The sequence below is a fragment of the Aethalodelphis obliquidens genome, unplaced genomic scaffold (genome assembly GCF_003676395.1).
Source record: "Aethalodelphis obliquidens isolate GAN/ISIS:26980383/991018 unplaced genomic scaffold, ASM367639v1 scaffold11, whole genome shotgun sequence".
In the NCBI taxonomy this organism is placed as follows: domain Eukaryota; kingdom Metazoa; phylum Chordata; class Mammalia; order Artiodactyla; family Delphinidae; genus Aethalodelphis; species Aethalodelphis obliquidens.
The window spans coordinates 28,775,157-28,801,710 of NW_020837955.1; the positions used below are offsets into that span (position 1 = coordinate 28,775,157).

The 26,554-nt window shown below is 45.7% G+C and overlaps 1 protein-coding gene across 39 annotated transcripts in view; it reads left to right on the forward strand.

Annotated features, from left to right (window-relative positions):
- The window catches only part of TCF7L2 (transcription factor 7 like 2), a 197,490-nt gene that overhangs the window by 116,697 nt on the left and 54,239 nt on the right, over nucleotides 1-26,554 (forward strand). For 16 of the 39 annotated variants that reach the window (XM_027112631.1, XM_027112629.1, XM_027112630.1 and 13 more), the window contains one exon: nucleotides 8,117-8,260. The exons of 20 other annotated variants lie outside the window; for them this stretch is intronic. In XM_027112631.1, coding sequence (XP_026968432.1) covers nucleotides 8,117-8,260 — 144 coding nt within the window. The remainder of the gene's footprint in view (nucleotides 1-8,116; nucleotides 8,261-26,554) is intronic. 3 more of the 39 variants (XM_027112633.1, XM_027112609.1, XM_027112637.1) reach the window with 1 other exon arrangement.

Below are 26,554 nucleotides of genomic sequence, written 5' to 3' on the forward strand. Positions count from 1 at the left end.
ACACACACACACACACACACACACACACACACACACACACACACACACACACACAATTTAGGATTTTTTTTTCTCTCTCAAGGTTCTCTTTATTAAAAATATAAGTATTCGGGGTAGAAGAATAGCCAACAACTTGGGTGGCATGGGATAATTTGTCTCATCCCCTTATCTTTTATCCTGTGGCTCCAACTCTCCCTTTCAAGCTGAGAAACCCCGAATACCATAGTCCTGAGAGAATTCATCACCCCCATCCAGGCAGGACCCGTTATGGTGTCCCAGGTGTGTGCCCAGTGACAATAGTGGCGGCCGCTCAAGTTATGAAATTAGCAATAGTGTGATTCGTTCTGGGGATGACAGCTGGGGGATGACTGTCATTCTGGAACCAGGGATGTTAGAGAATGGAGCTGGCAAGCCTCTCCCCAAATTCTCATGTACCTTCCCGTTCTGAATGAGATCGTGTCAAGAGTGGTCCTGCCTGTGGGCATCCTTTTTTTTTTTTTCTGTGTGTTTTTTTGAATTTTATTTTTTTATACAGCAGGTTCTTATACATATTGGTGTATATATGTCAATCCCAATCTCCCAATTCATCACCCCCCTCCCCCTTCGCCACTTTCCCCCCTTGGTGTCCATACGTTTGTTCTCTACATCTGTGTCCCTATTTCTGCCATGCAAACCGGTTCATCTGTACCATTTTTCTAGGTTCCACATATCGTCCATTGTTTTTTGAATATTTATAACCTTATATCCTTGCAGTGTGAGTCCCTCTTTCATGATGTTTGGGGAGAACTTTTTTTTCAAATTATTTCAATTCAGTAAGTTTTTACGCCATTAGTATAATGCATTTCAGCCAAAATGGTTTGTTTTTTCATAAACGCTGAGAAGGTTTAAATAACATTTTCTCGTCAGTTAGCCGTCATTTGCACAGTTATTGCACCATGAAGACCCTCTGGAGTTTGATGTTGTCAGGAAACGTATTAGCAGAAAATAGTATGTTATTATCTAATGCTAATAATTGGTGAGTAGAAATGAGAAGAGAAGACATTTAATTGGGGCTCCTGTGGCTAACAAGATGTGAATTATAAAAACATTTCCAGGAGAAGTTCCAGGGTTTGTCTAGAAACCTGTTATTTGCATTTTAAAACATTTGGTCCCCATTGATCTGAGAGGAGGGTGCTGTTGATCTCCACTGCTTGCTTTTTCAGAGCAAAGCACTCTAAATTTCCTGAGTAGTAACTAGCTCCCCAGGCACACCTGGTCTTTGTGTTGTCTTTACAACCTCTCAGCTCCATTTCTGGGTGCTTTTTTTTTTTGTCTTTCTGTAGGCGATATGTTGGTTTTTAAAGAGAGGATTACCAAGTACACATCACCAATCCCAATCAGACTCTCTCCCCCTCTTGGTCCCTTGATTCTGCGCAGTGCTGTTCATGGCCCCCAGTGGCGTCATATGGACCCACATCCCTTCCCGGAGGCTTTCCTGGGAGGAGGAGCTGTCCTTTGGCAAAAATCTCATTAACAGCACGATATTACATTTATTTATTAGCTGGATTCACAGTGGACCTGAGCTTCTGCCTCCAATTCTTCCATAGGGGTCCTCTGCCCACACGTGTGAATCAGCTCCTGTTCTCTCAAAGTAATGGATGAGCATGGTTTTTCATGAGCTTGTTGGCATTTTGCTTGTCTGGAAAGATTACACTGTTAATCTCTCAGTTCCATATGCAAATAATGGAGATGGAGGTTGCAGGGAAAAGCTTCACTTTTCTACCTGCTTGAGGTCTCCACGGAACCTCATCACTGTCTGAGGAAACAGATGGGAAAGATGCACTGGTGCTCTGCTAGTGTATGGGTGTCCAAGGAATTAGGTTGGCCGTAGAAAGGATTTCGTTTAGTGTTCCATCGATGTCTATTAGAACTTCATTTATTTTTTTGCATGCCTTAGCTAAATTCCCAATATTAAGGTTAGCTATTTCACATTATCACCACCCCAGAAAGCCTTGCCTTCACTTAAAGTCAATTAATTTAGTTAATTTGACATAACTAATAATTTAGTCAATTAAGTCAGTTAATTTAGTGTTGATGTCAGCTAAAAAATAAAAGCATGTCCTTTATTCAAAATTACTCAAGTAACTTTTTTTAAAACTTTATCCCCAGTTCTTCAAAAGATATTTTTTTTTCTTTTTTTTCCAAAAGATATTTTATATGACTTTTCCTTCATTGTTTATACCATAATTAAAAAGTATGTTTTATTTTCAACTTCTTGAGAAGTATTTTTTTCCCCAGAAAACAAAAGTTGGCAACATTTTCTTTAAACTAATAAACACCTTTTGAAATGATGCTACAAATTCCCGTTTGTTATACCTTATTGCTAAAATATTTTTCCTTGGCCATGTAGATATTTTATCTGGTAAAAGAAAGCTTTTGCTCCTTGAATATAACTTTCTTCAGTAAATATCGCCTCTTATGTAATGGCCACGTCTAGATATCCAGGCACGTTGGATTTGTACTGAGAGCGATTGGAGGACTTGATTGTATCCCCCGCCTCTACGTTTTGCTCGCCCTGCAGCATTGGAGCACGCTGGAGGGTGAACAGGGCCCTCACAAGTCATCTAGCAGCTGGCACCCTCACGTGACTTGACAAACTGAGCCCCAGAAGTACAGGGCGCACAGCTAGTTGGTGGGAAGTGGCAGTGACAGTGAGGCCCCACATCTGTCTCTCCGCTGAGACTGAGGAAGAGGTGAACTGTGCTTTGCAAAAGGCTAGGCTAAGGGTTGACTTAACATCGGCTCCTTTTGTGTTCATTCTGTTTGGATCCTGGTCTCTCTCTCACTAAGATGAGGTCCTCAATGGCCAAGGCAGACTTTATTTCTACATCCCTTGAGTGTAGGGGTGATGATTACATTTCACCACATGCCAGCTCTGAGCAGGGTGGCCAGGTGATACTGACACGGGTAAGGGAAGAGGGAGCTGCCGTAGGTGAGCCGGGTACTTGCCATTCCTGACTGCAGGCCACTGTCTTCCATATTGGAGGATACCCGCCTATCTCTGTATGCACACAGGTGTTCAGTGTGTACACACACACGCACCACACATAGACTCTCACACCTTGTCACTCACACACACTCACATTTTGGAAAAATAATCATGAAAAATAACGTTGCACACATTTGCCACGTCTGTGCTGGTACCCTGTTTTGGGGAAAAACTGGCTTCACCTTTAATGACAAAAATGGTAGCTTGCCTGGAGCCGTGATGCCAGTTGTTTTGCATCTGTGTTGTTTGGCAAGATCTTTCAAACGTAAGTAGTTCCCACCAGAGTTAACTTACCTTCAGAGGTGGTAATTATTGATGGACTCAAAGCTAGATCAGCATGACCTGTAGACCTGAAATCTCTTTTCGAGGTTATGTACGTGTGTGTGGGCTCTGGTTGGTTGGATGGATGGATGGCTGCCTGCTGTTGCTTATTTGTTTTTGGTGTCCTTGTTTGTACACACATGTGCGTGTGTATGTGAGTAAATGATAAAGAGATAAGAGGTTTTTGCCCTCCCTCCAATTTTTAAAAAATTGTCATTTTACTAGTTTGCTTCTTCAGTGGAAGGGCGCTTGCCCACGTCCTTCTCTCAAATGGATTTCTTATCCCTCCAAAGATGCTGCAGTTTCAGAATAAAACTCGTCCATGCTATGCATAGAACCCCTATCTCCTAGTTTTTAAAACCTGGGTTTTGGTTTGTTCTTTTCTAGCTGTGTCGTCCTGGGTAGGTCCTAGTTTTATGCCTAGACTTAGAGGTTTTAAAAAATCATAAGGAATTCAATTCCATGATTTCTAAGACCCATTCCATTTCACAATTCTGATATCTTTGAGAGACCCACAAATAATCCTTTCCCTCTTGCTTGGGGGGAGAAAACATATAAAAACACAACCCCAAATATATTAGGGTTCTCCAGAGAAACAGAACCAATAGGAGATAGATAGACAGACAGACAGACAAGTAGAAAAAGAGACTGATGGTCAGGAACTGGCTCATGCAGTTAGGAAGACCAACGAGCCCGTAGAACTGCAGTTGGTGAGCTGGAGACCCAGGAGAGTTTATGGTGTAGCTGTAGTTGAAGTCTGGAGGCCTGAGAATCAAACGAGCTGATGGTATTAGTTCTGGTCCAAAGGCTGGCGGGCTTGAGACCCAGAAAGAGCCTATGTCTTAGTCCAATTCCGAAGGTAGGAAAAAAAAAAAAACACCCCAGTGTCCCAGCTCAAAGGCAGTTGGGCAGGCAGAGTTCTCCCTTATTTGGGGGAGGAACAGCCTTTTGTTCCCATTCAGGCCTTCAACAGATTGGATGAGGCCCACCCACATTCGTAAGGGCATTCAGTTTTACTCATTCTACCAATTTTAACTCATCCAAAACACGGAAATGCTCAGAATAATGTTTGACCAAATATCTGGGCACCCCATGGCCCAGTCAAGTTGACATATAAAGTTAACAATCACACCAAACTTTACAGAAACAAAATTGAAAGCTTTTGCCTTTTTCTTCCTGCCCTAAGAGGTGGGTTTAGAATTCTCCCAACAGCTCTTGGCTGTTGGCCAAATTTGGTCAGAATAACAAATTTCATAGAAAATCTTTATTTCTGGAGGCTTTAGTCTATTTAAGGGTTTTGGTTTTTAAATGCTTTTCAGCTCCTCCTATATTCTTTTCTTTTGTGTCTATTTTTCCTGGCAGGGCAATTTGTCCTTTCTGGCTCGTTGGTTTCCATTCTGTTGCATTAACATTTGAATATTGCCCAGCCACCTGTTGAAGGCGGCTATAAGCTCATAAAGAAACCAAATAGTAGAATATTCAACTAGTGCTCTAACTTCTTAGTGGTACACCTTGATTCTGCTCCATGCGGCCACGTCCAGAACTGGTCAACACCCCATGTCCTCAGGGGTCAAGCCATCAGAGAAGATGAAACCTGCCATGTCTGTCTTGACATGGTACAGCCTCAACTTCTGGAGACCACATCTTAATAGAGTCAGTCAGTGTAGCTGGTGGCTTCAGAGGCACTAGAGGAGGAGGGCCGAGTGACAGTTCTAGCAGGTGTGTGGTTTCTCAAGGCTACCACCCCCATCCCAGAGACTGGCCACAAGCCACGTTCATTCTTATTTTGAAAAGTACTAGACACTTACTCCAATATATTGCCTTGTAATAATCCCCGCATCATGCCTGGAGCATGAAACTTGTGAGGCCTTCATTTACTTTTCCTGGAGCGTCTCCAGTTTTTTCCACGTTACTGCTTGATGTGTGGATGGACGATTATCGAGGTCATTCTAAGGCAACTAGAATTCTCCGGTCAGGGTGCCCTTCTCTCTCCTCAAGCCCAGCCCAAACTGGCCTAAGGAAAATGAGTGTATTGACCCATAATTGAAAAGCATACAGGTAGCGTGGCTGGGTCCGGGGGCCCATATACCAGGACATCACTTCCTTCCAGCCCTTGACTCTGCTCTCCTGCAGGTTGACTTCATTGCACGGAAGCAGGTTTGAGTCCAGAGAGACTTTATCTTCCCCACAATTCTGAATCGGTGGCTGGGTAAGGGGGTGTGATGTGCTGAGTGCCTTTGGACTGAGTACACTTACCCCTCCGTGCAGGTCGGGGTAGGGTCCACTCTACCCAGACTGTATGGCTTGAGAGTTAGGGTGGTACCTGCTGTGTAATTCAGGGCACTGTTACCAGAAAAAGCATGAATAGATGCTGAGCAGAAAACTTGGCAGACATCTGCCTTCATAATCTTTAGGATGTGTTGAAGAGTCTTAGATTTGGTAGGGAAAGGCTCAACTAGAGTTTTGTCGTGGAACAAAAGGATTTGGTATTTGTATATACATTTAGATCTGTTTATGAGACATCTTATAGCCCCCAGATTTGAATTGGCTTATAAGACCTCATATTATGTAAAAAGATTAGAAATGAATAATTAAGGAAATTAGAATAAAGAGCAAAGCAGGGTAGACCCCTAGGATAAGATGGGGGTAAGGTTAATCTCACAAATTTCAAAGCTGGTAGATCCTACAGTATTGGTAGGAGTGACCTGCAGATTTGGCTCTGAGGTTCCCAGGAATGGAAGAGTATCTAGATCCTATACAGAGGTGTGCGTGTGTGTGTGTGTGCAAGCCCCTGTGGGAGTACAGGCCCTAAGGAAAGGCCATGGGAAGATAATAAAGAGAATGTGGTCTGTGGTAACCTTAGATACATTTCTTTTACAAACTCCTGGGGTGCTTGCCCTCGGGAACCTTGCCTCTTTGCTCTCAGCATTGTGTTAGGAAACAGAATAAGCAGACAAGGATTGAAACCCCCATATTGCTGGGTTCCCTTCAGGAACAATTGGAGGGCTAAACCATGGCCCCTTTGGTGGGAGGCAGTTAAGATGAGTCACGGCTGCGACAAGGCAGAATAGGAGGACCTTGGTTGTCAAGCTGGGCTAATCTTGAAAATGGACTCATGATTGCCCAGTGACTCACATTCCTGTTTACAAACGAGCCCCGTGGAGAAATGCAGAGTGGGAGGCTCTGCTTCCTGGGTGGAGACCAGAGACCTCCAGGGATGGGCAACCAGTGCTTCCTCTGGGGCTTCGGCTGCCCTTCCTGGGAGCAGAGCTTGGGGCTCCCGGCAGTGGTGACTTTAAAAGTCCAGCCACGGGGACAGTTGCAAGCAGCAAGGGCCCTAGAGTAGCACCAGTTTGCAGGAGATGTGGCTTCTTCTCAATTTGGGTGTTCACATGGCTTTCGGCTGGTTTTAATCCACCTGGATAAGCCCCCACCTCCCCCATCGGAGGACCAGGTTATATGGGAACCATGTAAGTTATTCTAGAAACGTGGCTGCTGTTCTGTAGATTTGTCCGTATTTCCATTGCTTCCCTAACTCCTAGAGTCTTTGGTACCCACTATGCTCATCCTGCTATTCAGTGAATAGCAGAACATAAGATATCGGATATTGTGCTCAATCTCATGTTCTTAATCCTGAATTCTATTATGTGGGATTAAAAAGGGTGAAAAATTTGTTCATGGGCTTTTCCTTCACAAAAAACTTTTTAAAAACTAGAGTGGAGAAGTTTTTAAACTTCTTACAAGGCAGATAAACTTCATTGTAAAGGAAGACATAATCCTTTGCAATGAACACAAAAGGCATAGATCTTTTCTTTCTTTTTTTTTTTTAAAGGCGATTAGAATGATATTTCCTTGTTGTGAAATAGCCCTTCTTGGACCCCACGTCGCTCTTAACACCCCTCAATTCTCTACCCCATTTACAGAGCAATAGTCAACATCTGGACAGGCAAATGCATCCACATAGCACCACCATGAGTTGACTGAGACCTGGTCCAGGTCCCCCCCCTCCCTCGCCATTTACTAGCTGTGTGACCTTGGGCATGCTCCTTAACGTCTCTGAGTCAGTTTCCTTGTCTGTAAAATGGGCACGACAGTAGTACCTACCTCACAGGGTGGTTGTGAGGAATAGCGGAATAATATGAACATTCCTGTCCAGAACCCCAGAGAAGCAGCGCTCATCGTAGGGCTCCAGCTGGGTTGAAGTGCAGTAGAGCACGTACTTCCTGAGCCCTCAGGGTGTGAGCTGCCAGATCTTTCAAGGGGTCCAGATATGTCAGTGTAGTTGCTGCTCTCAAAAAGACGGCAGCCTGGCAGAGGGAAAGGTATTAAGACAGCTCCCCAGACAGCTCTAGCATTGCGTGGAACCCTATACAATTGCAGTTTTGTAGGGTAGAAATAGCAGCAATATCACATGGTTTAAACTAATGGAAGATTCAGTAAGGTAAGTTGAGAGAGAGAAAATGCTAGCCAGCGGGCTTCTCAGAGGAAGGAGTGGCGTGTCCCTAGGGGGAACGACGGGCAAGGGTGGGCTCAGCGGGAAGGGATGCATCAGAAAGGCTGCTAAGAGGAGGTTGTGTTGAAGACGTCGCTGGCCAGCAGGGAGGTGGAAGAGTTCTGGGTTCGTGCGGGGAACCATGATCCTCCCCGCTTGGAGTTTGGAGAGAAGCGGGGGTAGGACAGGAAGTCAGGCTGGGGGCCGTGAATGCCTTGCTGACTGCGCCCCGCCTCCCTCCCGAGCCTCACTCTGTTCCCCTTTCTTCCTGGCAGCAGTGCCCCCTCCCTTGCTGCACTCAGGGACATGACTGTCAGCACTTCTACCCCCCCTCAGACTTCACTGTCAGCACTCAAGTCTTCAGGGACATGAAAAGGAGCCATTCCTTACAAAAGGTTGGGGAGCCCTGGTGTTTGGAGGTAGGTCTCGGAGCAGAATGACGGTATGAGATGAGCGGACTCTGAACTGAAACCACCCATCCAAAGTTTACCTCCCGCTAGGGCAGTGCCCACCGCCGTGGTCCCCAGTTCCCGTCACATCGCTGGCACTTCGGGTGCCATGATGTCTGGGTGTGCTGACCACGGATAGGTTTATCATAGCCATAAAAATGCCAGCTTACCAGGACAGGGTATAGAGGGAGGTGGTCCCGCGAACCCGAGGCGCTGGGCTCCCAGTTAAAGCCACGTGGTCCGGTGTCCCGCGGAGCTTCCGTGAGAATGATGAGCAACACGTTATCCCATTAAACTTGACCCCCAGGAAACAATTTCCTGGGACTCTTCAGAGCTTCCAGTGGAAGAGAAGTTATCACCTGAACTTTGTCTTTGTTCTTTAGAACTTACAGATTTTCTTTTAGAATTCAAGGTGCTGGGCAACGCCCGCCCTTCTGCAGTGGTATCTTCCTGAGGCAGCCCGTGAATGGCTTTGCTGGCAGATGTCACTCTCCAAGGACAGGAAGCGCGTTGTTAATTTCCTTTAAATAATTCAATACGATGTCAATACCCCACACTGCTCGGTGCTTGAGAGTGACAGTTCTCTTCAAATTTGTAGTCCCAAAGAATAAAGAACATCTAGAACGTGCTTTCATCTTCAGAAAAGCACAAGTCAATGCAGATAAATTGTAAGGTAACTCTTTAGACTTAAAGAGTGAATGCTTGAGTACTAATGCTAGCTTTTAAGTTTTTTTAGAAAGAAAAGTGAATATTTAAGAGGCAATTAGTAAAGCCTCTGTCTTTGAAAAATACTTATTGTATCCCTACTGTGCGCTGGCTGCTGGGCTGCGTGTTAGGGCTGCAGGGACAGAACACAGCAGAGGCCTAGAATCACAGGTCACGTGTACGTGCGTCTTGCCTTTGGAGAGAGAAAAGGCGGGTGAAATCATCTTTAAAAGCTTGCTCTGATCTAAAAAGTGGTAAATAGCCCTATGAGAGAACTAGAGACACAAAGAGAAACAGGTAGAAGAAAATATAAACACCCACGTTCTTTTTTACCTACTTATAATCTCTTAATGTTTGGATGCAGTTCTTTCTTGTCATTCATGTGTCTAAACTTAAAAATGTTTCGTAGAATTGGAATGGTACCTTGCAGAGTTTTGTATTTTTCTTTTCACTGGGTTGCTCTTATACACCATAATGCGTTTTGATTCTGGTTAGTAACTTCACGCGTGGGTGTCTTGTGGAAATCTTCCTGTCTGATTGTTCCCCTCTGGCCAGATGTGGCTGAAACTGCGGATGTAGTCTAGGGTCTTTTGACAGCACATGCTCCTTCCCCTCTGCTGATGAGGACTGTGCCCGGATTACACGTGTCCCGTGCATGTGTACGGCCGTGGCTTTTAATAAGAGTCTCTGTTCGTTCTGACTGTGGACGATAAGGCCATACCGATCATAGTTATTCCTCCACCAGGGCCTGGCAAATGGTAACTCATTAATCTTTGGTCAGAGTTATGAGGTAGATAAAAGAGAACCAGGCACCCATTCTGCGTTGAGGAAAATGAAACAGAAAGTCGGGGTTTCTTCCTTATAACTCAGGATCCACAGGCGCTGATTAGATCCCCGGCGCCAGTGACTACGCTGGTTTCTCAAGCTTTGCCCTCAGGACAGGGAAGCATCTCTTGGGGAAGTGCTAATACACCCAGCTTCCAGAATTGGGTCTAAATCCCGAAGTTGTGAATAGACCAGACACAGAGACACCACCGCTCGGGCTGTGTGACCTCGGGCAAGTTACCCAAGTGCTCTGTGCTTCAGTCTCCCCAAGATGACATGTGAGCTGTCGTGAGCATCAGTGGAGTTGAGGACATAAAGCGGGGGCTTGGCTTGGCCAGAGGTGCTGGCGTGCTCGGTCTGGCGCAGACACCCAGCAGGATTCTGGAGGCAACGCACACTGGTAGTGTGTCCGTGTGATGGGCTGGCCTCTGCTGGGGGCGGGGGCGGTATCTCAGTTGTGCTGCATGCTTTCCACGCACAGCTTGGGTGTGTTCGAGATGGTTCTGGGTAGCATAGTGGAAACCTTGCATGACCAGAGTCAGAACTAGGTTTGAGTCCAGCGTTCTCCCACCTCTGCCGGCAAGATGCTTCATCCCTCTGTGATGCGTCCCTGTGTCTGTTAAAAGGGGATGGTAGGGGAATCCCTGCTCAGCCTGCTTCACTGGGCACCTATCAGGATCCCTTGAAATACTGATCAAAGAGACTTTTAATACAGTGCTTCCTACGGCCCAGGCACTTCCGTAAGCGATTTGTGTATATTAACTCGTCAAAACCTGACAACACCCCTAAGAGGAAGGTGCTGTGATTATTGCCATTTTGCAAATGAGCCACAGAGAGGTTAGGTAACTTGCTTCAAATCACAAAGGGGTGGAGCTCTAAAACTGCTGTTAATGAAAGACCCTGGCAAAATAGCCCATGGTTGGGAGCCTTCTCCACTAATCATCTTCCACCTGCTGAAGGAGATTGGGTTAGGTCCTGTTCAACGCCCAGCCGTCTCGGGAGCTGGGAGGAAACTTCTGGTTCAGGACATCCAGAGTCCAGGTTTTGCTTTTCAGGTACCATATCTAGAATACTTTCTACCCCATCCATACTTAACCTTCATTGTCCCTGCTCTCTCTTCCCTGTGATTCGGCTTGATTCTAACCCTTTAGAATCAAGGCTGTCTCCTCTAGGGAATTAAGGTTGGTAGACCAGTTGATTGATTAACTATGACTAAGAAAGTCAACGTCCACCTGGGCAGGCATGAGTCACTTCTTTCTAGTTAGCTATTCATGGCCATTTTAAAGCTCACCACACAAAGTCATTACACTGAGGCTATTACCATGTTTAATAGTGACAATAATAGGGCGTGACCCATGGCATAAATGCATTCAGATAAGAAAGAAAGAGTTTTTTTCCTGTAATTGCTTAGTCAAAACCATTTTTACGGAAATGCTTGCAAACAAACTTTTAAAAGGTTCTTTGTTCAGATCCTTCTCTTATTCCTTCGTCTTGAAGGGCTTCTCTGAACTCTTCCTGGTCAGTGGCTGGGGGTTAGGAAGACGATACCCTCTGTCCCTTCTGATAGTTTGGTTGACCTACCCTTTTGCTAGTTTTGAGCCTAATTTTGTTTCTTCTTTAGCAGTATGTGAGTGAGTGAGAGTGTGTGTGTGTGTGTGTGTGTGTGTGTGGTGTGTGTGTGAATTCAGGAGGGGGCACATTATTGCTGGTACTTGCTTATTAACTTCTCAAGTTAGGCATTTAAGGGAAAAAAAAAGGTTTCAGCTAACTTTGCAAAGCCAGTCACATAGACAGGGAGTTAACCATTTTGGTGAGAGGAAATGAAACTTTTCTTAGGTTTATTAGACCACATCCTATAAATCTGTGGCTTATTATGTGTCTGATTTCTAAAAAGCGTGGCATCATGGCCAAAGTTTTATTTTTGCTTATTAGTCATTGAGACAAATATAGATATTGCTTCACTTCCTTAGTTAGTTCTATGTTTTTCAATACGTTATGTATGGAAAATCTGGATTTACACAACAAAGTACATTAGAAAGGGGAAGTATTTGCTTTATAAATCTCTGCATTATAACTTTGGATTACCAAGCATTCAGTTAAGCTAAAATGTTTAATTCACCCTCCCTCTCCTGATTACATAGAGAAGCAGGATGAGAAAACAGTAAAAATATTTCTCAAAGGCAGAGTTAACATTTTGACATACTTCCTTCCAGTCTTTTAAAGGATGTGTTTTAAAAAAATCATAGGTGGGCTCCTATCATATATGTAATTATTTTCTGTCTGTCTCACATCTCTTGTAATAGAAGCCCTTTCCTGCGTATCCTGTGAAGACTCTTGGTAAACTTCTAGTGGTGTCCATTCCAGAATTGGGTACCTCTCGATATGCTCAGTCATTGCCCCAGTGCAAACACACTGTTTCTAAAGTTCCACTATTACAGTCTGGTTGCATCTCATGTGGGAGAGAGTGTGAGTTGAAAATAACAAAGACAGAATAGAATGACTTTGGACATTCCATAATGTCCCCATGATATATATGAGCCATGGCTTAGCACGCACAGCCCCGGATCATTCTGAGCGAGTGATCCAGCAAATTCACCCCCTCCCTAAATTCCTTCTCAGGGTGGGATGGCTGATGGGACCACTCATTATTTTGCAGAGCTTCTCCTTTTTCTGTGTGCAAAGCTTCTTTGTTGAATTCTTCTGGGTTAAATGGGCACGTGAATTTCCTCTGCCGAATTATGGCCCCAGTAGTATAGGTGGGCACTGCAGTGCCTAACTTGGAATTTCTGGCACCTCAAAGAAGCCACACTCCCAGGTGAAATGGTGTTGTTTCCCCCGCTGCTTATCACAGCCCCCTACGGGATGGACACAGCTTGGCCACAACTTGCACAGGGCTTCCCACCAGGGACACAGGCCCAGAGAGGGAGAGGATCATTCTGGGCCCTATTTCCCAAGTTGACCATTCCTTGGACTAAAGGCTGTGAACACTGTTCTTTTCACTTCTTACACTTTTCTCCGCCCCAGGAGGTTGGTATACAGAGTAGGAAGCCCAGGCAGGGTGCGTGGACGTCTTCTAAGGACCCCATCCCTTGGATGGTGGGAGTGGTTTCCGGCCCTGCATCCAGGCTCTGGGGTCACCTGACATCCGCTCGGACACCACAGACTCGATCGCGGCTCTTATCTCTGTGGCTGCCTCTCTTTTCCCCCTTCTTTGTGAGTCACATGTTTTCTTTGCATCTCATATGACAAAGGTCATTAATAGAGAAGACTCTGGGCCTTCCGTGCAGGACATCTTGTCATCCACACAGTTCATTGTTTTGGATCCTCCCCTTTTGGAATTCTGTGAGGTGACAGATCAGTTTGTTTTTTTTTTTTGCGGAACACGGGCCTCTCACTGTTGTGGCCTCTCCCGTTGCGGAGCACAGGCTCCGGACGCGCAGGCTCAGCGGCCACGGCTCACGGGCCCAGCCGCTCCGCAGCATGTGGGATCCTCCCGGACCGGGGCACGAACCCGTGTCCCCTGCATCAACAGGCGGACGCTCAACCACTGCGCCACCAGGGAAGCCCTCACAGATCAGTTTTTAATGGGCTACACTGTGTCAGGGGAGAGTTTAAATTAACCTTCAGGCTTTTTATACCTTAGGGGCCCCTCAAATCATAATACATGGTCAGTAGTTGAAGAGAGGTCATAGATGCTTTTTACTCACGGTTTTGACATTATCTATCAAGTCTGTCTGTCTGTCTCTCCATGTTGTGATACCTTTGTTTCTCAGAGTACCTTCCTATGATCAGTCTTTTTAATGATGTCAGTGAGGTAGATGTTTGGAATTTGGGAACAGAGATGAACCACATTTCAGCCCAGACTCTGGAACTTTAATTTACTCATTTTTATTAAAGGCACTTGTCAGGAAAGCAAAGTGGAGGATCTTAGTTTTATCCTTCTCTGTCAGGCCAGTCCTCTGTGCCTTATTCAGAGGTATTGCTCTAGTTGCTGCTCGTTTAGCAAGAGATGATTCTAGGAGCTACCTCATCTTTTATCCTTTATTCCACACTTTCCCAGCTTTTCCCATCACATCTCTGAAAGTTCATGTCACGCCTGTTTGCATGAAAGAAATGTAGTAGTTACCAAAACATGTTTTTGGTGTGGTCTGGGGAGCTAAGTGGGAGAAGTGGACTCATCTTCCCTGATGAGGCCAGGTTCAAGTTTTCCTTGGACTGTCCTTTCCCAATCCGTGGTGGCCTCCTCTGCTTGAGCTGAAGGTGAGGAAGGAGGTGGCCTTTGTACAGCCAGGGAGTTCTAAACCCTTTGTGAGCGACCTCCCGGTGTGTGTGCGCGCACTCCTCCGTGGGCATTGTGTCTCCCAGGCCTCAGCACCCAGAGCCTGCTCACAGCTGGCTGTGTTTTTCTCTGAGTAGGTCTAAATAACAGGCCTGTTTGTGCTCAGAGTGAAAGTTTCTGTTTTGGAAAAGCCAGTTCCTTCTGACAAGGGAGGGCGGGGACAAGGAAGGAACTAAAGACGCCAGAGAAAGAAGAAGTGAGAGTCGAGGGAGGTGGGGAGGCAGGGGGTGGCCGAGGGACGCGCTGCTCCGCTCGCCTCATTTCCCAGCCCCACCTGTCACTTGGTCTGCCCAGCTTCGCCGGAGCCCCTGTGTCGCAGCCCCAGGTCCCGGCGGGGGCCTCTTGCTGCTTTGAAAAGCAGAGCTGGCAGGAGATGGTGTTGGGCTGGGCACGATGTACGGGGCCGGGGTCAGAGGGAGCATGGAAGAGCTCAATCACTGCGTGCTCAGCCTGGCTCCTGCCCTCTGGGTTTCTGGCATGCCTGGTGTTTCTCCAGCAGCCAGTGTGGCAGGGGAGAGATCCTCTCCTCCTGGGGAAAGGAGAAGCCCCTCCGCCAGAGAGTAGAAGAAACGTGGAATCATCCAGACGGAGATCCAGTTCACGGCTCTGCCCCTTGGACAAGTTTCTCTCCTCCTGCCTCCTTTATAAGAACCCAGGAGGAAGATGGGTGGAGGCGAGAGGCAGGGCAAGCTCGCTGATGGGGCTTTTACTGGCTTCAGAAATCCGGGCAGTTCCTGAAGGGAAGGTGGGGCATTTCCGTGCCTGGCGGGGCAGGGGCAGCAGTGTCTGGGCACGGGCTCACTGCTGTCAGGACGCAGGGATATGTGCGCTTCTAAAGGGACTCGGACATTTGTTTGTCCTTGGCCCTGTCCTGCTGGGGACAGCAGAGTGCACTCGAATCAGGCTCCCGGGGGCCTTTCCTCCCTGCAGTCCTGGTTTGGTGGGGTCACCTGCAGCTGTGCATTTTTTGAAGTTGCACTTACGGAATATACTTCTGTGCCCCAGATTTTAGGTCTGAGGAGCAGGTTTCTTTGGAGATGTGGGATTTTGAAAGTTTATATTTGAAAATATACAACAGTATTGGCTTTTTCTTTTGGTCTGCAGTTCTGTGAATTTTAGCATCCGTTCGTATTATCACCACCACAATCAGAACAGCTTCATCACCTCGCACACACTCCCGTGCTACCCTTTTATGGTTACAAGAGATGTAGGTTTTATTTTTTTATTTTTATCATTTTTACCCTTCGAAAGATAGCATTGGCCTGATTCATCTCTTTCATTCAGAGGCTCATTTTTCATTGTTGATTATAAGTCTCTGCTCTGCTCTCCACGCCTTCTCCAGCAAAAGAGATGTAACCAGAGTGCCTGGCTAGTCAGCCTGTTAGTTACTGACAAGTGTTGTTTGGCTTTTGTCTGTTTTTTGTACTGGCTGTCCTTGCCCCACACACCTAGGATGCTTTGGGCCACTTGGTGGATTTAGGAGAACTCAGGCTAATTCTGACAGTGGCCAAAGACAAATCTAATTAGCGAGGGAACTGTTCTTGCTAACCATGTAGGCAGCATTGTGAAGGGAAACGACTTCTGGAGTATTCTGCTTTGAATTATCTATATTATTCCTTCCCAGATGTCAGGACAGATGATCAAGGTTTGGGCATAACGTGTAAGATGAAGATGCTGCATCACCTGCAGATCTGTTGACCCAACGTGGTTCTCCCCAGCTGTCCTCACTTGTCCCATTACTTAAGTGAAGCCAGCAATTGAGGTGCTTCCATGATTATCTGTGCATCCCTACCCAGGTTCTGGCACAAGCTGGTCCGATCACGGGAAGGCCAGAGCTGTGTCTCACCTGCTGCGGTCAGGGCTTTTGCTTTCTTAGGGAAAAGTGAACTGCAGGGACGTTTGTGTGCTGTGATCCTGTGTGTGTGTGTGCTTGTCCTCCTCCTGGGAAACGAGGAGAGGTGACCTCAGATGTCCCCAGCTCAGAACGTCACACTTGACTGAACAGTTGATGGTGCCTCTGCTGTGGATTTTGCTGGGGAAGGCGGCAACAATCGCACACATGTAGAATCTGGTGTAATCTGATTCCTGCCTTTGTAATTACTTGGGGATTTGCCATTGCAGCCAGTTGAGAAGTGGGAACGGTGACCCAGAGCAGAAAGCAGAAATTATAGGGGTGGAAAGGGGAGGTGACATCTAGAAACACAGTCGTAGCTCTCCCTTCTGGCTTTCTGGAATCGAAACTCGCTTTAGAATCGGGAAAAAGAATTAGAACTGCCTTCTACAAAAGTGACCCCCACTTTCCTGTCTGTATCCCCTCTCCCTGCCTTTCTCTCTTGCCAGGCTGAAGGAATCTCTCGGAATGTGATAGGGTCAGAGCATCCATGGTTTAGCTGAGAGGAGGGAGTTCTGCTGATAAGAAACTACTGTAGTCTGGCAACAGGTTTCTGTAGAAGAATGTCCTCCAGGTGGAGGAGAAATGGTTCTCATTTTAAAAAAGTCACACACTAAACCAGGTAACGTGAGCATGGGTGCCTAGGCAAAACGAGAGGAGCAGAACAGCTCAGAAACAAGCTGCTTCTCTGCATCGTGATTGACGTGCTAGGGGTGCTGTGGAAAGCCAGGGCTGGCATGATTTTCACAAGTGGAGCAAGTGTAAACCATGGGGCCCGGCTGCCCTAACTCTGGAAGACGCCTCGAGAAGAGCGTGCGGGGTGACGTGTGTCCCCTTCCAGAAGTGCTTGCCATTTGTCTGATCGACGCCGGAAACGTGATATAATTTCTACAAACACCCACATGAGAAGGTGTTTTTTTTTTTTTTTTTCTCCTGTGTTCTTATTTGGGTGACAGATTGCATGTTAGGGCACTAAAAGATGAAAGCACTAAATATTTGCTTTAGAAAAGCACAGTGAAAGAGTCTCTCATCCTCGTAGCTGAAAACTGATGGGCTTAGAATTCCATTAACAAAAATTACTGTCTGCAGTTAAACTTACTGCCATCCTTTGGGCATGGTTAACAAGTGGGGGAGAAAGCGGAGGCTGGAGGGTAGAGGATTCTTTTTCACGTGGAGTAGAATAGGGCCGTTTTGTCGACACAGAGGTCCAAGGTAGCCCAAAGAAATACCTTCCTCCTTCTACCATGTTGAGCTCCTCCTTCTGGGTCTTTGTAGTGGATTTCTCTCCATAAAAAGGATCTATTTGTTTTTCCCTCTTTCAGATGTAATGATAAAGTTGTAATTCTTGCAGGCCTCTTTGGCATGAGCTATCTTGCCTCAGAAGAATAGAGAATGCGTTTTGGCACTCGGTTTTGGTTCTTGCAGAGTCTGTTTAATGGAATGATTAAGAGCATGAATTCAAACCCTGGCTTGGCTACTGGCTGGCTGAGTGACCATGTGCATTGTGTATTGAAACCTTTCTAGACCTCAGTTTCTCCATCTATAAAGCAGGGAAATTATCATACCTCCCTTCATTTATTGGGAGTTATCAGTGAGTTAAGGTGTGGTGTACAGGTATATCTGTCAACATTAGCTCTTACTTATTAATTCTCAGTGGGTTTTCTTAAACTCATCTCTTTGGTTTGAGAGGAAAGAAGGATGAACCCTTTCTTCAGTGGGGGTGTGGCTTAATATTAACCACCATTTATGAAAAATTTGCTGTCATTCAGGCACTGAGTTCACTTTTTCATAAATACTCTTGTTTCACTCTTCACAGCTCCTCCATAGGAGGAAAAACGATTTTTGCAATTTTATATATAAATAAGCTAATAGTAACATTTATTGAGGGCTTCTTTGTGAACCAGCTCCAGTTTACGTGGTTTTCATATGTTAACTCATTTCGTCCTCCCAATAGGTAGGAACCATCTTCTCCATTTTTAACAAGAAGGAAACTGTGGCACAAAATTAAAAAAAAAACTGTCCTTGGTTCCGCTGAGAGTAAGTGGTAGGGCTTGCATTTGCAGGCTGGATCTTCATACGTTTGCAAAGTCAGGGTACTGACCTCACCATCGTCCTGCCAGCCTCTGTTCCTTAAATGTGAATGGTACCCGCTCGCCGCGCTCATGTATGGGAAACGTCGAGCAGATGCCCAGATGCTCTCCAGATCTGCTGGTTTATGATAGTTGGGAACAAAAATCTTTACTACCGGAAGTTGTGGCTTCTGAGCCTCTCGGCAGTTGGCAGCATAGATTTTTTATTTGTTTTGTTTTGTGTGTGTGGTTCTGTTTTTTAAATAATTAGAAACAGTTAGACTCTCGTTACCACCCACAGTAAAAATTGCTTGGATCCCGCAAATTAAAGGAAAAAAAAAAACGAGTCCATTTGGTAGACTGATTAAAAAGGGGTTTTCGAGAGGAAAGTTCATTTTAGAGGGTGAGCTTCAGATGTGTAAACGCCGGGGATTTCTTGCTTCTCACCTCCCCCTGTGTTTGAATTCAGAATCAAATGACATTAGCGGTGGTTGCCAGTGATGGGGGGCGGATTACGTACAAGATGACTCTGGGAGGAAACCTACGTTTTTTATACTTATTAATGGTATGTCTTTTGTGCAGGTGGGGTGAGGACTGAGTATGAAGCATATATTTACACGGCGTGTGGTCCTTTCTGTTGCGTTCCACGACCCAGGATGGTGGGCTGGAGGAGGACGAGGAAGCCTTAGTACAGCCTTCAGTTTCCATTGTATAGATTGTATCGTTGAGGCAGGAACAAACCAGGCCTCCTTCCACGTTAGGAGGACTCAGCCAGTGTCGCTGGGACTCTTGGTTTCTTAGGACTGTGCCCGAATGATTCACGCTGTGCCCCCATTTCTGTACGAATGATGCTGGCGCTCTGGCTCATATGTTGTTCCCCTCACTCTCACCCTCTCCTAAGAATGAGGATGGGCCAGGGTCTGAGTTGGTGCCTTTGGCCAAGTCAGATGTGCTATCCATTTGGAAATCCTTCACCCCTCACATCCCCACTGAGACCTTCCTTGTCGTTCTAAGAGTGTAACTGGTCACATGGGTGAAGAGATGATTTCCTAATCCTCCTGGGAGCTTTAAGGGTTTGCCTTTGTAAGAGAAGGAACATCCCGCCGGAGGGCTGTGTGTCCCATTGTAACCCACATTGCTTTTGACTTCTCTTCTATGATCATTCCCAGGCAGCCTCCTCTTGCCATCCTGACTTGTTTAAATTAATGGGTTATTGGCAAGCAATTTTTTTGATGCTATTCTTCTCATAGCCAGAGGCCAAGATCCCTTGTGGAGCAGTGCCTGAACTTAATGGATGTCATCTGGACACCAGGGAGGGGTGTAGAGAAGCACGGGGGAAAAGTCTTAGAAGTAAAATGCCGCTGCCCCTTGATGCTACAGTCTCCCAGCCTCTTCTTTATCCCTTTCAGGGCAATGCATTCAGAGTAATTGTGGCGACGCCACAGTGTTGGGTACCGTGTACTCTACAATTTTAGGACAAAAGATACAGCGTCCTAATGGACCTGTAGGTGGCGTAAAGAATACCTGGTAAGCTACCTGTTCAACTTGATGTTGAATTTCTCAGCATTATTGAGCTCTACTCCTGGTTGTTTATGAAGCCAGAAATCTGTCCATATCTTTTGTAACATTGGGTGACACTCCAGGAAGGATTATTTGACTCTACTGGCTGTCTGGGGGCTTGGTTCCCAGGCCAAGTTATAAGGCAGACAAGACAGCATCGTCTTATTAGCCTGACTTACAAGCTTAGCTTCGGATTAAAGGGAGTCTGGAAGTTGTAGAGTGAAGCGGGGATGCAGGTGAGTCTTTCAGACATCAGACTTGTGACTGACCGCTGTCACAAAGGCGATTAACTTGACTTTGTGGGACAGCCATGGTGTCTTCCTGTAATGCTTCTGGACACAAGTTACGAGGAAGTTTGCAGAATAGGTCTTGTTGACTTCCAGGGTGACTGGACAGAAACACCAGCAGCACTTGGGACAGCTTGAGCTCATTAATTACAGTGTTACCGGGTGCTGTTCAGTGCTGGGGGTGAGGGTGTGAGCAAGACAGATTGAGTCCTTGCCTTCAGGGAGTCGCCCTTCTAGCTGGAAGTTATGACTTGAGTCCCTAGGACGTTCTGCTCCCTTTTGGTCTCCCGCAGAGTCCCTGCCCACCCTGAGGTCTGCTCCTTTCTGAGGCATCATCAGAGGAAGTTGCCTCCTGAGCTCCTGGGGAACTTAGAACGCCTTCCATGACGGGATCCCTCCATCTTCGTGCGAATGGTCTTGGTGGTGAGGCCGCCATGGAAGGGCGTGTTGAAGAGGGTGTGTTTTGTGGACAAGTCCGCTTTCAAAGTTTGGGAGCTTCTGACCACAGCCTAGATGCCACCGTCTGGTGGCATCCACTTCTCTGCTTCTTTATCTCTCGCTTCTGCCTGGTCAGCAGCATTCTTTTGGTCCCACTCTCCCTCCTCTTCCCCAAATCCATCTTCCCCATCTTGAGGAATTTCTCACCATATTTACATTCTTCCTTGTCCAACATTAAGTCTTTGTTTCAGTCCCAAAGATCCAGGCAGAGCAGTCTCTGGCAATTCCAGCCTCTCACAGTTTAGAAGAAGGGGAGAGAAAAATAACTGTGAAAGCACCATATGCTGGAGTTGTTTAGAATGGGGGAAGCAGCCCTCAGTGCTCCGGTAAGCAATGTTTGTAATTAGGATCCTGATACATTAAGAAAATAAGTGGTCTCTGGGATTTTAAAAAAGAAACAAAGTTTCCTAGGGAGATTGACTGGGATTGTCCTGCAGGTAGGTTTAACTTGAATGTTGCCTAACAGGTCGTAGGCTGCCGGTAAGGTCACTGTGCATATGGGCCTGGGCCTCTGGTGCAAGACAGATCAAATAACTCAGGTCAGGGAAGCGGACCTGCGTGACCTCCAAGTATTAATGCAAACAAATTTGTTCACTCTGGTTGGGGTGGGTGGATGGGTAGAGGCAGTTATAAAATCTTAGAACTGTGAGAGCGGAGTGGTAACTCAGACCTACCCATGCCATCCAGTCCTCTCTGTAACCCTGGGGAAACCAAGGCCTGGAGAGCGGAGATGACCGTAAGGCCATGCAGCCGTGGAGCCAGATAGCGGTAGAGTCGAGACCAGACTCCAGACCTCTCGGCTTTTCTCTTTCCATCCTGCCACCTCTGATTCAAGGTGGAGTTTGATTTTTGTTCGTGTTAAGTGCCATTCATTTTCAGCTCTTTCTGGATTACTGTGTGAAGTTCAGTGTGTTTAGCATAAATTCGCTCATCGCTTCTCGGCCTTTTGGCTAAGATCAAGTGTAGTATAAATTCGCTTATTTTCCACGTGCGAGGCTGTGTTTACCTGGGGTGCCCTGGGTGCTGATGTGATGACGTGTGATGATGACGAGGCTCGTGAGGGTGATGAGGATGGGCTGATACGATCTGCTAGGGGTTAACTAAGAAGTGAGCAGGAATTCACACACACACCATCTTGGACACTTGGCCAGCAACGAGTGTGCTTTAGCAATACGTAGAAAATCAGATCTTACTGTTCATACATGCATTTTGAACGCACTAGTCTCTGGCAGGGAATTGTATCCTCTTATATAACCCCACCCCCTTCTTTCCCAGAGGACTGGTCTTTGGGAATCCTGTTACAGGGTTGCTTTCTGGGCTCGTGTTTACAGCTCAAACATAGAAATGTGTGAAAATGATCCTTTGAAAGCTAGCTTGACACCAACACTCTGTGATAAATCTTGGAAAGTATTTAGGTTGGGGATCACCGATACTTGAAGTCAAAGCAACCCTGACGGAGTTGACCACAAAAAGAATGGATTCAGGAGTTCATGGGTGATTTTTTAAATGTTTGCTAAGAGCTCTGTTCTGTCCCTTGCAGTCCCACGTCCTGTAACTGAGAATCAAGCTGGTGCTCTGGGTCAAGTTCAGCAGGTTTGTTTTGACTTGCAGCCCGTGATGGGAGTGAAGCTCTCATTATGTAACGTTAAACTGGGCCGGAATGTCAGCTGGGCTAGGCCTGCCAAAGCTTGAAGGGTTGATTGGGAATGGGCTATGTTTAGTATGACTAATCCAACTTGGCTGGGGAAAGGGGTGGGTGGGTGTCTCTCTGAGGAGCGAGGGAGGTATGACTTGTGCTATTTTGAATGTTAGCACTTTGTGTAAACTCTGCAAACCCCGCCCCCGCCAACCCCATGAAAAAGGAAGAAAAAAGTTGAGCCTACGACCAACTAGTAAAATCAGGGGCTGTTGACTGATACCCAATATTGCTGTAGAAATGTGTGGTCAGGACACCAAGTGAATATATCACTTGCAATCGGGGGAAATAACACTTTTGGGTTATGTGAAATGATGTTTCTTAAACACCTAGCCTGTATTGGTCAAGTGTTGCGAGCAGTGGTACTCAGTAATTTAAGCAGTTGTACAAAGTAAATGCTAGGTTCCTTAATAAAAATAGCAGTCAACCCTAATAAAAAATTGAAAGCAAAGAAAGAGGTGGGCTAGTTTCCTAATAAAGATTATGAAGTATAAGTTAACGTCTGTCCGCTGACCATCTTGGTCTTTATTTGGGAGCCTTTTTCTCCCTTTGCTCTCATGGTCCCCACCCACACCCCGTAGTTTCCTCTTGGTCCTTCTTAGGGGTCAAAAGAATCCCATTTTTATGTAGATGTCTTTCGTGGAAGGTAGAAATAATCTGGAAGCCTGTTTGCACAGTGATCTGGAAACGCAGCGTGGTCCCTGCCTCCACCAGGAAAAGGTTGCATTTTGGTGGGGTTGGCAGAGCCCAGCTTCTGCCGTGCCCGAGGTCAATGGCCGGGGGTGAGTGTGGGTGGTGTTGCTTTTGTTCCTTCTCTGATGAATGGAAGTAAAGTGTTCACTGAACCTGGAAACACCTCCCTTTGTGTCCAGTGCTCTCCTAACACAGGCCGTTAAACTTGGGGCAGTCGCTCTTGGTGGGGGATTGAATGGGGCCATTGTGGCGGGGAGGGGCTCACACTGAAGCCATTGAGGGCATAGAGATGCCATTGTTTTCTGAGTCATAAGAAAAGGAGGAAGACTCTGGGGACTTCCAGGCATCAGTGTAGCGACTGCACTGACTGCTTTTCTAGGTCTGCATTATCATCGAGGAACTCCTGACCTGAGTGGTGGGCAAGGTCAGCCCAGATAGGAAGCTCCTCGGAGCCCCCTGCAGTATAGACCTGGTGCCCGCTGTGTGCATCTGAGTCGTGGGCCTTTCCTTCCTCTGCACCTGCAGGATGCTGCCCGCCTTGGGCCCACCCGTCATTTCTGCAGGGTGGTTGCTGTTCTCTTCCAGGCAGTGGAGTTAAAAACATTTGTTAAAAATCACTCACTCTACCTTAGGGATAACACCCAATTCCCTGCCAGCGACTTTTTTGTGTAACTTCCCTTTTGCCATCTGGTCTTTCAGAGGCACTTCTGATCTTAATTATAGCATTCAGCCTGTGTTTATTTAAAAATCAGAAGGCAGATAGGCTGTGGAGGGTTTATCTGTACTAATTGTGCCAACGTACTTGCCAACTGTCCCCTTGGTTAGCAAAGGGAGTTGCTACAGTCCCTACTGACACAGTGTCTGCCTGCGCGTGCACACACACTCGCAGGCCATCTAAACTGATGTGTTGATCACAGGCAGCTTTCGAATTGCTTCCGTCTAGAACTTCTGCCTTGTAGTATTGACTGGAAGGGGATTTTAGCCATAGGACTGGGGAGCGTTAGAAGACTTGGGTTCAAATTCGACTCTGCCACTTGCTGTGTTATCCTGGGGAAGTTATCTTATTCCGTGGGAGCCTCAGTTTTGCCATCTAAAAATATAGGGACAGTGGTATCAACATCCAGGAATGGTGTGGGATTTAAATGAGGTGTTTATGAAAGGGCAAAGAACAACTTTTAGGCGTCATTGCACAGGGGCCATTCAGTGTTCCATCATATGAAGTAAGACCTCATGCAGCTTTAGTAACCTAGAGGTTATGATACAATGGCATCCATCGTCTGTTTTTGGAAACATAACATGCATACAGTTCATTTTGCTGGGTTTTTTTTACCTCTTTGATAATTTTTATATTCTAATTAAATAGTGGTTTGCATCAGAGTATATAATATTCTACAGTTCTTTGAAAACATGACTCTGGCTTGAAGACTGTAACAAATTTCACACAGATTAGCTTTGCTGTGCTTACACTTTGAAAATACACTTGTTGAAGCCACTAAACAGACAAGTTTAGAAAATGTTAAAAAAAACCCACTAGTTTTATTCTCATTTTAAAGCAAACATAAGTAATTGTGGGCTTCTTTCCCTGCATTTAAGAAACTCTTCTGTTAGAGGAATCAGTTCTTATAGATCTCTATGATGTCTGAGTAGAGTATGCATTTTTTAGAACAATACTATCTTTGTAGATACTAATGAACTTTAATTCATTACACTAAGTTGTGATACCTTTTCATCAGACCATCACAATCTGAACAATTGTTTAAAAAATCCATTTTAGGAGCTGTATTTAAAGAATTTCTGATCCCATTATGTGCTTTGAAATATTTTGAGATTGTCTATTGGAGTTTTTCTTTAAATTTTTTTCTAAAATGTACTCCAGCAGCAATGTTTTTATATATAAATACCTGCAACAAACATTTCTTGAGCATCTACCCAGGGCTTAATTTGTTCTGTATATTTATACTTAGGACACGGTGATCACCATGTGATATACCCACTTTTTTGGTAAAGGAAACTCTTCTTACAAGCTTGGCTGCCCCCAAATTACAATGAAGAATGAAGTAAATTCTACTTGCTGTTCTTGACCTCTACACCTGTATATTTTATCTAATTTATAGTTGGAAGAGTAGCTAAAAATGTTGAGTTCATGCTAGTAGTTTAAGGAGTTGTAGTTTATAGAGCTCCAGAATTAAGTACACAAGTACCAGAAAGCCCACGTTATGTATTGGGTCAAAGAGAAGAAATTAAATTAGTATTAACTGGTATTCATGATCCCTCCCTGAGCTCCAGTGATGTTTCTGTCCCAAGCATAGACTAATTTGGCCAACTATATACGGATCAAACAAAATAGTCAACAGCTCTGTGTTTAGGATGGTGTGAAAAACCCGGCATCTGAATGTTACTCCATATTCCCCAAGTCTATGATGTTCTCTGACCTCCAGTGCAAACAGCTATTCATCTGTAGGTGATTTGACAGCATAATTTAGCATTTGGGATTCTTTAAAAACAACCAAGAAAGGGATGATTAAAAACTTGTGCTTCTTCTCTAAGCATACGAAGCAAGCTTTTCAATTACATATTTCAGGAACAGAATAATTGGAGTTGAACATTGGGCTGGATAGTCAGAGAACTGGTTTCTGTTTGGCTTTGACTAGATTATTCCATGAAGGTATTCCAGGAGTGCATCTGGTAGCGCTTTGACATTCGTAAATTATTACCGCCCTCTCTCAATTGTAAGTTCCCTGAGGGCAAGGACTATTTCCCTCAGGTCACTGATTTATCCCTAGTGCCTAGAACAGCGCCAGGCATGAAAGAAACACTGAATCAGTATTGATCGAATCAGCGAGTGCATCTTTAAGTGTAGAATGTAGGGACGATTCCTACCTTGGCTGCAGTAATTTCTCCTTCTCCTCCTTTTCATTTGCTAAAGTTACTAACCAGCTAATCTCAAATGCGTTCTTCCAAGTCCTCTGAGCTTGTTTGTTTTTCTGTCTATAAAATGGGGCTGTTGTCATCTAAGACTTTATTTGATTATGAGAAATACACCCTCCCAAACTTCCTTGAAGAGGTGCTAGACAAAAACAAGATGGTTTTGAAGAAACACCCCAGTCCAGACTATATACTAAGATGCTTGGTTGCATCCAGAACCAGTTTCACAGTCTGCTTTAGGCGGGTGGCTGCAACATGGAAAGCAACATGCTTTCCATCTGTGCCTAATTTGAAGGAGCACACTTGAGCTCCAACTCCACACTGTGGCGGGCACACTGGCATCGGCGCTCCCCAGACAGCCAGTGGGCATTGCTATGGTGGAGGCATGACATAATTTAATTTTACTTATTATTTGCTGGATGTGCCCATTGTATGTTAGCCTCTGGGTGTGTTTGTAAGGAGCTTAGCAAAGAGGTAGAGGCTGTGTTGTCCATAAAGCTGTCTTGTCAGTGTAAGGGCCAGGCATGTTCTCTCTCTCTCTCTCTCTCACACACACACCCCTCTCTTCTTTGGCATCCAGCACCAGTACTGGCCAGGGGTGAAATCATCACCATTCCGCAAGTGGCTCAGAAGGCTCAGAAAGACCTGTCTTCCTAAAATCCCCTCCCCTTAGCCCTGTAATTTCCTGCGGCAGCAGCGTGCGTGAACCTAATTTCTCAAAGAACACACGTGTGGTAAAGGGGATGGCAAGTCCCCGTGCTTATTTAGTAGAGTTG